General features: G+C 34.1%; 1 protein-coding gene across 4 annotated transcripts; it reads left to right on the forward strand.

Annotated features, from left to right (window-relative positions):
* The first annotated feature begins 807 nt into the window (after window positions 1–807).
* On the forward strand, window positions 808–15,078 carry LOC133522687 (uncharacterized). Of its 4 annotated transcripts, XM_061858093.1 has the most exons (7): window positions 1,164–1,182; window positions 1,861–1,941; window positions 4,371–4,457; window positions 8,270–8,404; window positions 11,103–11,248; window positions 13,211–13,298; window positions 14,013–15,078. In XM_061858093.1, exons 2-7 carry the CDS (start codon window positions 1,897–1,899, stop codon window positions 14,145–14,147), a joined length of 636 nt encoding a protein of 211 aa, XP_061714077.1. In that variant the 5' UTR covers window positions 1,164–1,182; window positions 1,861–1,896; the 3' UTR covers window positions 14,148–15,078. The 4 variants fall into 4 exon arrangements, with proteins under 4 accessions (XP_061714079.1, XP_061714077.1, XP_061714076.1 ...); XM_061858095.1 differs by lacking the exons at window positions 1,164–1,182; window positions 1,861–1,941 and adding an exon at window positions 808–896; XM_061858092.1 differs by lacking the exon at window positions 1,164–1,182 and having other exon boundaries at window positions 1,276–1,941.
* The last annotated feature ends 1,600 nt before the right edge of the window (window positions 15,079–16,678 follow it).

Consider the following 16,678-nt stretch of genomic DNA (forward strand, 5'->3'; position numbering starts at 1 on the left):
TCTTCGTGTATTATATGTGTTTCCACGTATATTTTTTCTGAGGTTGTGCAATTAAGAGGATTTGTATTGTATTGTATTTCCATTTATAACCATTTCAAGCGGTGTATATTTGTATACTGATACGTTCAGTCATGTTTTTTTTAGCTTACCTTACTTACGATAACTTGAGTGTTATTTCATTTTGAATTAATTACACGAAAGATAATCAACTGGTAACGGTAAATTATTAAAAAAGTGTTAATGATTATTAATTTAGTAGGTAGGTAGGTTGAAACTTGATTATGTTATATATTTTCTTTTTTTATTGATTTAACCTCTTCTTTAGAAGTCGGTTACAAAACATTTATGGTTGAGACAAAATATAGGAAGGAACTGAACATGTACATGATACAGCAATGCAATGCTTGTGTTAGTCATTAGATCCTAGTACTTTTACGCTACCGTGTTTCCTAAACAATCTCTTAAGGGGACACTTTTATCACACAAAAACTTTCGCGAGTCGTATTATAGGTACTTACTTCCCTCAAAAAAAAAAACATAAAATATATTACATGCTTATTTTTGTTTTAATGATACCTCTAGTCTAAATATATAAGTAATTAACCCTTTTCTAGGAACTTTCAGTATTATCTACTGGATGTGGCCTGTAACACAAGCAAATAATTTTAAAATAAATTATACTCCTTAAACGATGACACTTTCTTTAGACTTCCTATTTTTCATATAAATCAAACATATCTTTAATGTACGCTGTCATCAGTGTTATTGACATTGCTTTTCCTTTGGAGTTGCAGGCGCACATAGGCTGCGGAGACTGCTTACCATCAGGCGGGCCGTATGCTTGATTGCCACCGACGTAGTATATAAAAAAAACACCAAAAGCGGTACACAGAGAGGTAAGAAACAATGAAAATAATTTTGAGCCACCTACCTACCCTAAATGACACTCCTATCTAACACTGGTACATATCACTGAAGGTTATCCCTTCTCCATAAATATCGCTCGCAGTTTTGAATATTACTCAATACACAATTTCCCGCTATGAAAAAAAAGTTTAATCACAACGTCATAAAAGTTTTTATTGGCTACTATAAATTTCTGTATATCAAAACTCTTGCTCAACATTGCAATTTTTGACGTTGCCAACTATGGAGGGTAGAGGCAAGGAGAACAATTTATGAGTATGAAAATCCATCGTGTCCATCAAAAAACCTTAAATAGGTCGCGCCACAATACATGGCGAACAAAATTTTGATTTGATAATAAAAATCAAATTACTGACAGCGCACTTCACTCCGTCAATAATGTCTAAGTTCACGTCATTCACGTTCACGTGCTACCCTAGCGCCACCGGACCTGCCAGCTGGACACTTTGGCAACAGGGTTATAACCGCGAAAATCGAAATTCGCAAATTGTGGACATTTTTTTCGGTCATTCTAATTACGCCTCATTGGAGTAAAAAAGAAAGATCCCGCAATTTGCGAATTTCGGTTTTCGCTGTAAGCACTCCGTTTTCCCATAAGAGATTGTTCTCCTTACCTCTACCCTCCATAGTTACCAACAAACGGTGTACTGTTCAGTCACTCGCGCCAAACTATTGTGATCTCTAGTTAGACTTCTTTCTATTTCCTTTTTCTTTCCCGCTCCAATATCGCAGTATATAATTCTGCTCCAGTTTCAATCAAAATTAGAGTTTGCTAGTTAAAAAAACGGAACGCACAATTTGGTTGTGGAGAATCCCCCTTAAATTCAGAACAATACGAACGGTTTATAATGACTTCATTCATTGTTCTGCACTATATTCTTACTTTAGTCATTGAGAGACTAAAAATATAGCAACTAATACAATTTAATTTAGTTTTAGTTGTTAAGTTAAAAAAAGGAAAAAATTATAATGGAAAGTACAATGCAATTATTATTTTTAGTGGTGCTTTTAAAAGTAAGTATTGGTTTAATTAATACATAACTTGGGACGGGTTTTTTAACTAGGATTTGGTATTTGTGACTTGCTTTAAGTTTAGTTTTAATTTAATTAAGTTTATTTAAATGTATTTATTTTCTTATGAATTCACGAATAAAGTTATTTATTTTTTAACAAATGCATAATTATGTTTATAGTGTATAAAAAGGACTTTGCTGATCTCATAGAAATTTCAATTCTTACTAAAGTATAGAGTTAAGAGGGAAGAATAGCTTTTCGATCTTAGCGAAATAACGGTATTTTTTCTATGACATTTAATTTAGATTTAGATTTAGATTTATTTTATTTACGATGAAAATTACACTATAAATTTGCTACATTCCTCAAAAGTATGTTGATCTTCTCATCATGATCGTCAAACATTACATTATAAATGAAAAATAATAAAATTAAAATTAATTGTGTCTCCCAATAAGGATCGTCATGTACAAAGAAAAATATGTCAATCATTATAAGAACCAACTTAATATTAATTTGGAATTGTCATAAAAATGTCAAATAAATATGAAAATATTACAAACAAAAATGTCAAACCTTAAATATTAATTTAAAATTTTATTGTATGACTTTAAAATACGCCAAGTCTCAAAATACAATTTACATTATATATAAAATTATGATAAGACAACTAAAACTAAACCTAACTAAAAATCCCTAAAAACTACCTTCTAAGCCTAAAAATTTAAAATTGTTGTTAAAATGTCATATAGAGATAAAAATATTACAAAAAGAACAATATGTCATTTCGGGATAAGTATATCGTTTTCGACTAACTAAATCTTAACAAATCACTTTGATTTTGATGTCGATCGCTTCAGCATAATATATTCTAGGTTTATAGGTTTCGCTTTTTTTTAATATTTTTTTTTGTTTTGCAAATTTTGAAACAAAGGAAAACCTATAAACCTAGTCTTTCATTGTGTCAATAACATGTTAAAAATCATGAAGAATGGAAAATATTTTGAAGAGGAAAACGTTGTATCTTTTTGTATTGACGATCACGTGGTATAAATACTTCCCTCTTGGACTGTAAGCACGAAGAATTTCGTACGTTAACCCGACATTTTAGCTCCCTCTATCGCCCGTGCGTAATTATATTACAGTCTCGCCCAATATGCCGGCAGTCAATGTCACTGTGCGAGCGGGACAGTAAAATAATTATGTGCGAGCGATAGAGATAGGTCATGGTAGGTCAATATACCATTTTTAGTGAGCTTCCGTATACTTATTATATGTAGGAGAACTCTTCAAATCTTTTGAAATTACATTATTTAACGCTGCCTTAACTTGCCTTTATATAAGATATGTATGTATGTATGTATATCTTATAAATCTACCTTATCTTATATATAAAATAAAATTAAAAAAATTAAAAGCATTTATTTCGGATAAGATCCATATACCTATACAAAAACACAAAACAACAAACAATTAAAATATTTTCATATAAATTACAAAAAATAAAATTAAAATATTAATTAAATTAAATTATATGTATGTATATAAATATATGTGTATATATTTTTTGTGTTTGTATGTTTATATTATTTTAAAGTTTATAAAAGTATTTAATAAATAATAAATATTAGCGGGACATCTTACACAGATTAAACTAGTCCCAAACTGAGCAAAGCTTGTAGGTACTATGGGTACTCGGCGGCGATATATTTATTTTTATATAGATAAATACACACTTTTAGAAGCAGAAGCATAGAAAAATCCATGACTCAGGAACAAATATATCTGTGTTACCGGGATTCGAACCCAGGACTTTCGGCTTCATAGGCAGGGTCACTACCCACTAGGCCAGATTGACTGGTCGTCTAATCTGTCTTCGGTCTGTTGACTTATATGTATATCGGCAAAACTCATTCAAAGTTTTAAGTACTTATTATATTTTCCTTTTACCCAAAGGTTTAATTATCGGAGATGAAATTTCAGTTTTCACTACACCAACTGGTAAAGGCTCTCTTGACTGTTCAAGAACTAATGAGAAAGTTGCATTTTATACACATGAGGGGCAAAGTAATCAGATGCAAATTTTGAGTTGTTTCCTTATGTTAGCTGGTAGAATTGACTTTTAAGTGATGATTTCATTTGGTTTGTTTTTTTTGGTATTTCATAGTATTTTCCTCGCGTTGGTGTGGTGAAAAAATTTGAATTTCACTTGGAGGCAAAGTTTATTTAACCCTAGTTCCTCAAAACCCTCGCAACGCTCAATATTCCACTTTACGAACCAGTCGCTACTCGCGGTTCAAATTAGGAATCTTTTACTTGCTCGGGTATCAATATTAGCGAACGATTAAACAACAACTTTGCCCCCTCGTAAAACAAATAACTATTGGTTTTGTCTAGCGCATAACATTCTGATTTTAACACTATTTCAGGTTATTTTTGCTCAAGATGACGATGAAGCAGCACTTAAATCTTTTGCTTCACAATTGATGTCGCCACTATGCAAACAACTGCCAGAGGTAAGAAATAAGCTCATTGAATCCGTGGTACCTATCTTCCTATGTAGCCTATACAAATTGCCTTAAAGACCCGGGTATGTCCTTAAACTACGCCCAAAAAGAGTATGGGCACTGTGAATGTCATCTCGCTCTGTGTGGTAGAGCAGGGCCCAACTGCGGAAGTACCTCCATCTTACAGAAAACCGCAGCCAAATAACACTAGACCCTACTCATAGTGTTGTGTTCCTTCCGGTGAGAAAGGTTGTCACTCAACGAAGGTGCAGTTCGAGGTGAGGGTCGGCATCAGATTAAACTAAGGTGGCAAAGATTTTGAAAGCCCAGCCTAGCCTGTGCAAGTGTTAAGAAAACGTCATGATTTCATAGAAGTTTGACGTTCAAAATAACACTTAAACTCTCTGGGTTGTCAAAATCGCTGCCAACTTATCTTGGTCTGATTCTAGCCAACTAGTATTTTTATTTCAGGAAAAAACCTTGCCACGAATTAATGAATGAATGAATAGTTTTATTTCATGTAACACATGGATACATATTTTTATTACTAGAACTTACATACTATAATGGCGTTATTCATAAACGCATTACTGTCCTGAATTAGCTATGAATCGTTTGTCTTTATCTATCATTTTGACTTATGTATTTGTAAGAAAGGGATAAAACATAATTTAACTAAATCAGGTCCGTAAAGTTTTATGAATTAGGGGGTAAGTGGTTAATAGGCACAGTAAATTTAAATTTAAAGTAAGACAACACTGATGGGGGAATGCAATCCCTCACAGTGCGACAAGTAGGGACAGTCAATCCTATCCGCTATCATTCATATGATGCTGTTGGGACTGCCACGCACCCAATGCACCAGGGATGCTGCGCGTGCACGCATGGCATGATGTCATGGCATGGTGGTGGTATATGCAAAGAAAAAATTGTTTAAAATTCAAACGATGACGTTCGCGCCAAAAAGGCCGCCGCCGTTCTTTGTTACCTGGTGACGTCATAATAACAGGGCAGTCACAAAGATACGTTAAATATGAAGTACATTTTTTTTTAATACAAATTGTGTACTTGTCTGCTAGTGACATCACTCATGAGAAAAAGATGGTGGTTGGCGTTTGCGGTCACGTGACATACAGATAACAAAACTACGATTCTAATTTAGAAAGTAAACATAAACCTTATGTATTCTAAAAAAAATAGTAATACACTCTTATTTGATATGGTAAAAATATTTTTTTTATAATTTAATGTTAATAGATGAAACTTTCCCATTACACATAACGATACAGGTGTTTAGAGCGGGTGGGCCCCATAAAAACTTCACATGCTTTAATCACCCTAATATTATTTATTTTTCATCACACTTGCTCGAAAAAGATCTTATTTCATGCAGGTATACAAAAGGATAGGTTTTTTTGTCAATAATTTATATGAACCAAGTAAGCATAAATGAGTTTTAATTTTTAATGTCTATAAAAAAAAATGATTAATTTAATAGCCATCTTAAATATTTTTGCAGAATTTTCAATCGTGGTTGAATGCCGGATAGGTCTGTGCCTTCAATGCCTAACCTGTCAAAAAATCACAATATGGCGGACATATGTTGAAACGTGACCGTATATAAGAATTGTTTCGATTAAAATTTAGTTTTTTTCTTCGCAAGTGTTTGAAAAACATTGCAAACTCGAATCTTTAATGCACTCCAGCCTTCATGCGGCTGTCGTGCAAGTAAAGACCTCGTTTGCAAAATTTCAATTACCCCCCTCGTTGAACAAAGTAGGTACTATTGAGTACTTAACGTTATATCAACACCACACCATTTGTGCCAAATTCATTTTATTGTTTTATTTTCGCTTTTTAGGGTTCCGTAGCCAAATGGCAAAAAACGGAACCCATATGGATTCGTTATGTCTGTCCGTCCATCCGTCCGTCTGTCACCAGGCTGTATCTCAAGAACCGTGATCTAGCTATCACTACAGTTGAAATTTTCACAGATGATGTATTTCTGTTGCCGCTATAACAACAAATACTAAAAACAGAATAAAATAAATGTTTAAGGGGGGCTCCCATACAACAAACATAATTTTTTTGCCCTTTTTATAAATAATGGTACGGATCCCTTCGTGCGCGAGTCCGACTCGCACTTGCCCGGTTAAAAAAAAATAAAATTAAGCTTAAAATTAAATGAAGCAGCTCTCTAAACTCGACGTCTTGTAGGAAAGTCTCTTTCTATCGCACTGCATCCGTATAGCTACTTTCTTGCCTTCCGTTACGTGACATTCCTAAGTGCAAACTAGCGATGTCCATAGAATGTGTTTGTTGACTATTGATAATCCAAACGAAATTAAAATTTCATTTGCGAATGAATCACAATACCTAAGACAAATATTGGTTACTTACATGAGAATTATACATTCACAATTGTTTACACCTACAATTGTCTCTTGAAACTAAATTATATTATCAATTCAAACTAATTTATATGTATATTGCGGTGGTAAACACATTGCAAAAATTAATGTCAATTACCCATTTCATACAAAAACATACGGGTGCAATTTCAGATGAATCATTTTGAAGGAAATTGCTGGTTTTATTTTTTATTTTTTCTGCTTACGACAGCCAACGTGGCAATGATGGTTCCGTTCAGCCAAATAATTAAATATAAAAGTTTTTGCCTCAAGGGCCTATTTTAGATATAAGCTATTATAGTAATCATCTGTATATATCCATTATGTATATTGTTATTGTCAATAAATAGCATGTGTAGTGAAAAAGTTTTTTAGTGAAAAATTGTGTTTATATAATGTGTGTTAGTAAAATGTAATATTTTATATATAATAAAAAAAATACCATTTATTCATAAAGGATGTTTCATAAACGTGGGTTTGGTGGGATCTTGTGCTGCTATACGAAAGTGAATCAGGAGAAACTTTTACAGATTTTTGAAAATCATACAGGTTGCGAGAAAAACGTCTGTAACATATTTTTCACCCCAGTATCGCATAATTTGATTTTTGAGTGAGGCAAAGCTTTAAAGTGCGAAGTGCTTGGGTGAAGGACCAGGTGTTTAGGTGAATGGGTGAATAGATGTTGGGTTGGCTGATACATATGTATTAAGAAAAAGTATATTGTTAAAATGTGTGTTGTCACTTGTTAAAGAAAATTTTAGCTTAGATTAGTGATATCCAGTGATAGTGTAACCGCCCTTTTTTATCAATTTGTATATTTTATTATTATTGATGTATTTGGAAACTTACGAAGCACAAAGAAGGCTAATTTTAACAACTGAGTTAATGTAACACCTATTGTCATTAACATAGACACACAAGTCACCCTGCATAAAAATATTCATCGCGAATAAGAAATCAAAATAGCATCTAAAAGTCACCTACTTGCATATAATTCCTCCATTGTCTTAGGTACTTACCATCATCTATGACAATCTACTTATTCAACGCGTCACATCACTAGCGGCCGGCAGACATTTTTGTCTGACGCCCACGTGACTTTGAACGGCCCAATTACGCCACAGGACTCGCTCACCGCGTCCCCCGCACCCCTGTATTTTTGGCACCATCGGTTTTGTGAAATAATTGCTCGAAGCTACTTTAGGTTTTATTTTCTACGAGTACTCCTATTTGCTACTGTCGGACGTACGTACAATCGTACAGGAACATAATGGTCTCATCAGTTAAATCAGCGCTGGGAGTCGTCAGCAACATGCTGAGATGAGGCAATTTTGTGGCACTTTATTCTTTCAACGTTGCATTTAAATTATTTCCTTTTTTTATCTTATTTCTGATGACATTGTACGTAAGTTTCAGAAAGAGCCCAAAGAATGCTGCAATATTCCAGATCTTTTCTATCCGGAAACCTATGAAGGATGCATGGGGGCAGAAGAAGAAGAAGAAGAAGAAAAGCCGAAAGGACCCATCACTCGTGGATCACCTGAGGTAAATATACCGAGTGTTTTTTTTTTTTACTCCGTTAACTTTGGGGTATGGCGAAGGACATTAAAGAAATCTGAGAGGCATAGTTATTTTTTTAATTTTTTTAATATATTTTTTATTCCTAAAAAGTAATTAAAAGCGTTGTTGTAACCAGTTTTTTGAGTAAGTTACTTAATTTAAGTTCACGAATGCAGCCTTGAAATTCAGGGACTTAAAAAACACAGTATATATACAGCGTCTATACGACCGAAAATTGCTATTTTGACCGTGAAATATTGCGTGTATGTATTTAGTTGTCATACAATTTATTTTTCGATAACATTTAAGGAATCGAATGGTATAATTTTCTTCTTTATATTTTAAAGTAAAAAATTAAAATTTGTGAGCCTTTGAAACCTTGTATTTTTTTTAATCTATTATAAAAAAATGTCTTTTTAACTGCCATTTTTTTATAATTAATGGCCCATTTTCTATTCATTTAGCTAAATTTTGTTATAATATTAACATGTGTCAAGTACCCAATTAAATCGATGCGATTACAGTAAACTGTGAATTAAAAGTATAAGTACGTTTATCTTATCCGGCGTCGCATTGCGTACATGGCTACTGCATGTGTGGAAACCATTATCAAAGCTGAATTATTTCAGTTTGTAATGTAATTTCATTATTATCTTATCTCACATATAGAAACTAATACTAGAAGCGCTGGTGGCCTAGCGGTAAGAGCGTGCGACTTGCAATACGGAGGTCGCGGGTTCAAACCCGGCTCGTACCAATGAGATTTTCGGAACTTATGTATGAAATATCATTTGATATTTACCAGTCGCTTTTCGGTGAAGGAAAACATCGTGAGGAAACCGGACTGATCCCAACCAGGCCTAGTTTACCCTCTGGGTTGGAAGGTCAGATGGCAGTCGCTTTCATAAAACTAGTACGCCAAATCTTGGGATTAATTGTCAGGCGGACCCCAGGCTCCCATGAGCCGTGGTAAAATGCCGGGACAACGCGAGGAACAAGATATAAAAACTAATACAGTACGATGCGCCGCGAGCTTATCTGCATTCAAAATTCAAAATTCAAAAAAAAATTCTGCAAGTAGGCCTCAAGGGCTCTTTTACAAGTCAATACAACATTTATAGTAACATCATATAGTGACATAAAAAATACATAACAACATTTATAAATACAACAGCCAATACCTGAGTAAACATTACATTATAATAATCTTAAAATAAATAATTACTACAATACAATAGAGATGTATAGTCTCTATGGTTAAAAATACATTAAATCTGGAGATGTAAAAGGTCCCCAATGTCAGAGTAGGTACTAATACTAATAAGATTTGGAAGTGTAAAGTCTCTCCAAGTGTTAAATAAAATTTATACTAAATAAATAAATCGCGTCTGGTCTGGACTGTTAAGCAAGCAGTCTCATAAACTAATGCTACAGAATACATAACTAGTATGTACCAAGTCAAGTCAAGTACAATATGACAGAGACGTATAGTCTCCACGGTTAATACATTAAGTTTGGAGATGTATAAGGTCGCCACGGTCTGAGAAAGATAATAATACACAATAATAATGACATCAATAATATTTGGAGGTGTAAAGGTTCTCCAAATGTCAAAGAATAAAAAATAAATAAAAAATTGTATGAAATACATGTTTCACGTCAAGAGACTGTTAAGCTAACAATCTTAAAACTAGTTCTACAGAATACATAACTACTATGTATCTAATATGTCAATGTCATCATCAAAATAACTAAAACATAACAAACATTAATACATAAGGTTGAACAGCTGGAAACAACAGCGCCATATGCCTCTCCGGGACACTGCACGCAAAACTATTACAGCTTTTGAGACTGGATACTTGGCCATGATTCCGTGTCCTTTTGACACTACTGTCTTTTGTCTAACTTTATAACTTTCGGAAATATAGCCGAATTACACTCCAACACAAAATCGATCTTATAAACATTTTCAACTCAACTCAACTTTTTGTCCAGAAAACTGGCAAATTTAGTCGTTTTACTTTTACCCTTGCTTACCTCAAAAGGACAAAACGGAACCCTTATAGGAACCCTCGTGCATCTGTCTGTCCGTCCGTCCATCCGTCTGTCACAACCTATTTGTTACAAAACTACTGGACTACTTTTATACATACGTATATCAGTGACCCAAAGACGGACATGTAACGTCAACAAATAATATTTAAATATAGGGGCCACTTTTGGGTAAGTGAGAAAATTAAAAAACAAAGTTTTGCAAACTATATGGTGTATCAAATGAAAGGGCTCACTATGAGAATCTCAATATTTTTTTTTTAATAATTTTAGGATAAACGATTCAGAAGTTATTCAAGAAAATAGACAAAAAATTACAAATCCCCCACTTTATCTCCGAAAATATACTGATTTAAAATTATAACAAAAAATATACATAAACAAAATAGTTCTTCCTTACGGCTGAAGGCCAGACGCATCCAAGAGCGGTGCGCCTTTAGGTTCAAGCATGAGACTGACTGAAGTAAAGAAATGTGTGTTACGGACTGGAGAAAAAAATGCCTTGATAGTTATTCGAACCCAGGCTATCTTCCTTCGGAGGATGGGACACTACCGACCAGGCTAGGAAACCGTTTTACCTATTAGTCAATTCTAAATTGCTAGGCCTAATCTCAGTTTTATTCCATAGTGTGCAAAAGAAACTTGCTATCTCCGGAACAACGATTTGCTGTTCGACAACAATAAGATTGACGTAGAATCCGTCAAACAGTACCTGGACGAGTGGGTAGCGAAGAGGAAGGAGTATATGCCCGCAGTTAATGCTGCTAAAGATAAGTGGGTGATTCCTTTTTTTATACTTTTATTATAATGTAATTTCAGAGTGACTACTTTTTCGTCAGAAGAAATACAAAGACAGTATATTTTTGAGAATCATCGACTTAACGTTCAAAAATGCATATAAGAGGCTCAGTAACTCAATTCGATAGCCAAAAAGTAACGTCTCCAATAGACATCACATGGATATCTCAACATGTCCATAGTTGGACAGAAGGTTATAATTACCATAACTTTTGATTGAGGAAGAGTTCCAATCTAGACACGCGGCAGCGTGTCCAGCCAAGTTCAAAGAAAAAGCTACTGGTGACGCAGCCACCGTTACACGAACCATTTCGAGCTTGATTGAGGATAAAATTTCGATTATTCTTCATCCGGAATAGTTAGAAAAGGTAGCACCTCCTTGACGAGAACTATATCAATGATCTTAAAACAGTTTCCTCTAGACTCGCAGTTAATAATAGATCATAAAGAAAGAATGCAACTTGAAAGTGGCAAATATCTACTAAACTATACGGATCATCCCCCACTAGCGTCTCCCGAGCATCATCATCTAGTCAACTCTATGGTCCATTCCACCCCACACTAGCGTCATTTAAGCGTCGACGTCTAGTCAGCGCTATGGAAAATGGCGTCGCTGCGCAGTTGCGACAAGGTTGCGTCGAGCACGAGCAGCAGCCATAGACGCTGACGTTTGGGACACGCTAGTGTGGGGTGGCCCTAAGTGCTCGGCACAACGTTGGCGCAACTGCGCAGCGACGCAATTTTCCATAGCACTATTGTGGGTATCGAGAGTGGAATTAAAAGGAGGAAAATCTCTTATGGCAGAACTATTGCAAAAGTGACCAGCTTTCAGCTTTAAATAATAGTTCTTAATCTCTCCGGTGGCGTTAGGTAGGCTCATGGATTACATTAGTATAATAATATAGAGATAAAATGGGGGAGGGGCAACAAATAACCCAACCAAATTACGTAGGTTGTTTGTGGTATGATGTTGTCAGCAATGTAAAAACTTGTTTTTAATTTTTTCGCATTGCGTATGTTCTGTCCCTCAAGGGCGCACGCGTATAGCACATCTATATAAATACTAGGTCTATGACATTTTATTTCGGTGTATTGTGGCGCCGTCTATTTAATGTTTTTCGATGGACACTTTTCATACATAGAGGTTTTCCTCCTTTTATTCCACACTCGATAATTGTGGGGTAACCCGGCACTTTCTACTGTATCAATATGCCTTGATAAGAGTTGCAATAGCGTATGTGATAGTCATAGTCATATTTTATTCAATAACAATTTACATTGTGTTACAATTTAATTTACATATAAATATTCTTATAGTTACGCAAACAAATCTTATAAAAGATTAAACCCAAAAACAAATCATTAAGAAATAATAATGAATAAATAGAAAATACTAATGTCATGAAAAATATACATTGAGACTAAATTTAATTAAGAGGAAAATCTAAATTTTAAACATAATTAAGTCAATTATTTATATGACACATATTTATTTATAAAGACACATATTTATTACATTAATCTATAATTTATTACATTAAGCAAATAAATATTTCTATTTCTATTTCTATTTCTATTTCTATTATTTTACTAAAATATTCCTCCACAGAGTAGTAACATTTTTTCAACAAAAAAGCATTTAACTTTTTTTTTTAATAAAGAACGATTATAGATTGACTTCATGTCAATGGTAGCTAATCACTTGCTATTTTGCAGATTGTTTGACCACTGTTAGATTAATCATAATACAAAGGTTGTGGCAAATTTGCTGCCGAAGTATGAAGAGTTTCTGATTTTGTAGTTAGGTGCCATATAACTTTGTCACTTTTACATATAACTGCTTCCAGTTTTCAAAACGAATGCAGATATAAACCCCGTACATAAATATACTTTTTTTATGATGTTATTGATGAATTACCTACTTTTCTATCTTTGCAGCTGTCTTGGCAACATCCCTATGTTTGGACCCAAAGAGATGTGTGACGCGAGCAAACTCATGTTCTGCATCACCTCTAATTTCTTGTCTGTAAGATTTTTTATTTATCTCTTGCTTTTTATAATTCATAACATTTTTAGACAACACTTGTATGAACAAGTCTTGATTAATGATAATCTGCATTAACAGAAGTTGTGTTTTTTTTGTAAATAATTATAGCCCAAATCCTGGTTCATTTCTGCGGGGAAATTGCGACATTCATTTTCTAATTAAATTCACCTTTTATAATGCTCGCATTTTGCTATGGGAATGTTGAGATTTTTCACTTAATCTATTGAGGAATTTACAGTTTTTTTTGCAAGTAGTTCAAACACATTCCCAATAGAACCGACTAAGTGCGAGTCGGACTCGCGCTCCAAGGGTTCCGGATATCACAGAATTATTATTAACAATGTTTTTTTTCTTACGTGAAACGTAGGTGGAACGTCTTTAAAAACCAGTAGGGTTGAATCAAAAACCAGATGTAAAGGAATTGAATGTACCGCTGACAGAGATAGCGCTAATTATGCGCTAGAAACGACGGATTCGGAGCTAGAATGACACTTATGCGCGGTGTTTATTTAACGATTACGTTAATACTCATAAATCCATGGACGGATTAAAACAGTGGTGTCATTTTGATAAATGTTACTCAATATGTAACAAAAAAAAAGTGAGATTATAACAAGCTGCAAAAACATGTGAGATTTTTTACATATATTTTACGATACGTAATATTGACTAAAACATTTTTTTCATTTTCAGAAATGTCCTAGCTGGCAGGAAACTGAAGACTGCACTGCATTACGAACATTTCTCGAAAGCTGCCTGCCCTATTGCCATCCGAGATGGCCAAAATTGATCAAACTCGCGATGCGCTATGGCAAAATCAGGAAATGAAATATAACTCCTTTGTGATTTTGGGTTTTCTGGAAATTGTTTGCCCGGGCTATCAATTTTAAAAGCATTTTTAGCATCCTCAAATACTGCAATCTCTCACTTTGTTGGCAAAGGCCTTAAGATATTTCCTATGAGACCAGGTCAGACATGCTATGAGTGCATGCCAAAAAGGCTGAGGAAGCCACACTGGAAATTTTGCGAATTCCTAAACCTCGGCTAATTTTGAGTAAACGATTCGTGTGACTAATCATTTTAGATATAGAGTTAGGAATATAACTGGTAAAAGAATCTTTAAATATAGGAGAACCCATAAAGCAAAGAGAATCCTTGTCTACTAATTTTATATTAGGAGCCAGACCCTCAAATCTGGAGCACGGTAGTGCCCCCGCCAAGTTGAGCAAAAAAGCGGCACGGCACCATCCTCTTCTCATAGCAGTTCAGGCTATTTTTGACTACTTGGTATTACATGGATCTCACAACTTTTTAGGGTAGAAGAAAGTTGCAAGACTTGTTTTTTTTTTACAAGTTATGTTTTTAATGACATTTGGATTTTAAGTCGGTCAAAGTACAAGAAGATTTTTTGAATAAAGAGTATGCATTTGCTGAAATTCAGTTCCAAACCAATATTTTCGAAACTGCTTAAAATACAAATCAGAGAGCACAGTATTCACGTCGCCTCCTCGGGTTCCGTCATCTAAGTACCAGACGTTGAGTTGAATTTTGATTTCAATTTTTTAATAATTGGATTTTTAGCCAAACTAAAAATGGCTGGCCCGAGAGGGTCACCCTACTGACAGCCAACCTCAGAAGATAATTCATGTGACTTAATTTAGTTTTAAGTATCCTTAAGTTTTTATTTTCTTAACTGTAATCTATGTGCGTAAATAAACAAAGGTATTATTGTGTAAATAAAATAAATATATATCTTTTATTTTGGTTTTTATTTACGTACATGACTTTTATGATTAAACCTACCAGGTATTCATACAAACTTACTCTGAAATTAGAGTTTTCCTTGATGCCGTTAAACTTACCGAAACGAAAATACCTACATATACTCGTACAAAATGGGATAGGGCAATCACTTATAATTTTAAATCTATAGTCGAAGGTGCACCTCACAAAATACGGCATTGCGTGAACGAATATATTTTCTTTGGTAGGATTGGCCTTTAGAACCCAAGGATGGATTTAAGAAGTGGAGCAAATTTTTAGAGGGGGCGCTCTCAACTTTATCTTGATATCTATATCATTTAGCTAGGTACTAAGCCAAGTTTGGTATCATTTTCGTATAAATCGGGGATGCCGAATTCATTATGGTATCATTTTGACACCATTCCGAAGTAAAAACAAATAAAATATGGAAAAAAAAACTTTGGTTTAATTCCTATTCACGCTAAAATCGCTGAACCAGTTTAGATAAAATTTGGTATAGATATATTTTGAGTCACGAAGAAAAACATGAGATAGTTTTAAAAAATAAATCAAGAAATATTTTAGGACATTATTACACAAATTGACTAAGTGCCACAGTAAGCTCAGGGCACAAAGCTTGTGTTGTGGGTACGATATATATTATATATTAATATTTATAAATACTTGAATACATAGAAAACACTCATGACTCAGGAACAAATATTCGTGCTCATCACACAAATAAATGCCCTTACCAGGATTTGAACCCAAAAATCGTCCCTTAAGCGTGTGAAAATGTACCGCTGAACCGTTTTTGATGATATTTGGTAAATAGATAGTTAGAGTCCCTTTTATCCCTAAATTTTTCACTAAATAAACTGATTTAGATGTAATCTACGTGTACATCTTTGATTTAGTTAAAAATAACACCCAATTTGACTTAGAATTAGAACCAAAACTTAAACAATTATTAACCTCAGAAGTCGCCGACGCTGAAAAACCCCAACCTGCATCAAAAATCTGGTGGATCCACTTCCTAAATACATTTTAGGGACAGAAAGATTTATTCTCCTAAAGGAAATCGTTTGTTCAGACAACGCCGTATTTGACCTTTTTATGCTTTCTCTCACCATCACTACTAGCAAAATTTTTATCTAGAAAGAAGCGCTAAATAGTTGTACATGCTGCATTGTAAAACTGATTATTACTAATATTATAAATGTAAAACTAGCTCTGTCTGTTTGTTACCTCCTCATGCATAAACTGTTGAACTGATTTAGACGAGATTTTGTACGGAGATAGTTTGAGACACGAAGAAGGGCATAAGATAGTTTTTATCAATCATCGTCATCATCATTCCACGCAGACGAAGCTATTTAATATAAATTTAGAATCACTACGCGAAAATAATTTGTTCCTGCCTATATTATATAAAACAATAGCAGGTTCCGTGTTGTAACTTTCAAGGGAATTCATTGTAGTTTACAAGCGAACTTTGCATAGTTTATTATATTGTATCTGTAACTTTCCGAAATAAATCATAACAAATTAGAAAGACCGCAGATTCAGTCCCACAGGCAACCACAGGTACAGGTACCTACACATCTACACTAAAG

This window comes from Cydia pomonella, chromosome 11 (assembly GCF_033807575.1).
Source record: "Cydia pomonella isolate Wapato2018A chromosome 11, ilCydPomo1, whole genome shotgun sequence".
NCBI lineage: Eukaryota > Metazoa > Arthropoda > Insecta > Lepidoptera > Tortricidae > Cydia > Cydia pomonella.

Coding starts and splice junctions, on each gene's coding strand:
- LOC133522687 (XM_061858093.1), top strand. CDS start 1,897: ATGGAAAGTACAATGCAATTATTATTTTTAGTGGTGCTTTTAAAA. Junction 1,942..4,370: donor TTTTAGTGGTGCTTTTAAAA/GTAAGTATTGGT, acceptor ACACTATTTCAG/GTTATTTTTGCTCAAGATGA. Junction 4,458..8,269: donor TATGCAAACAACTGCCAGAG/GTAAGAAATAAG, acceptor ATTGTACGTAAG/TTTCAGAAAGAGCCCAAAGA.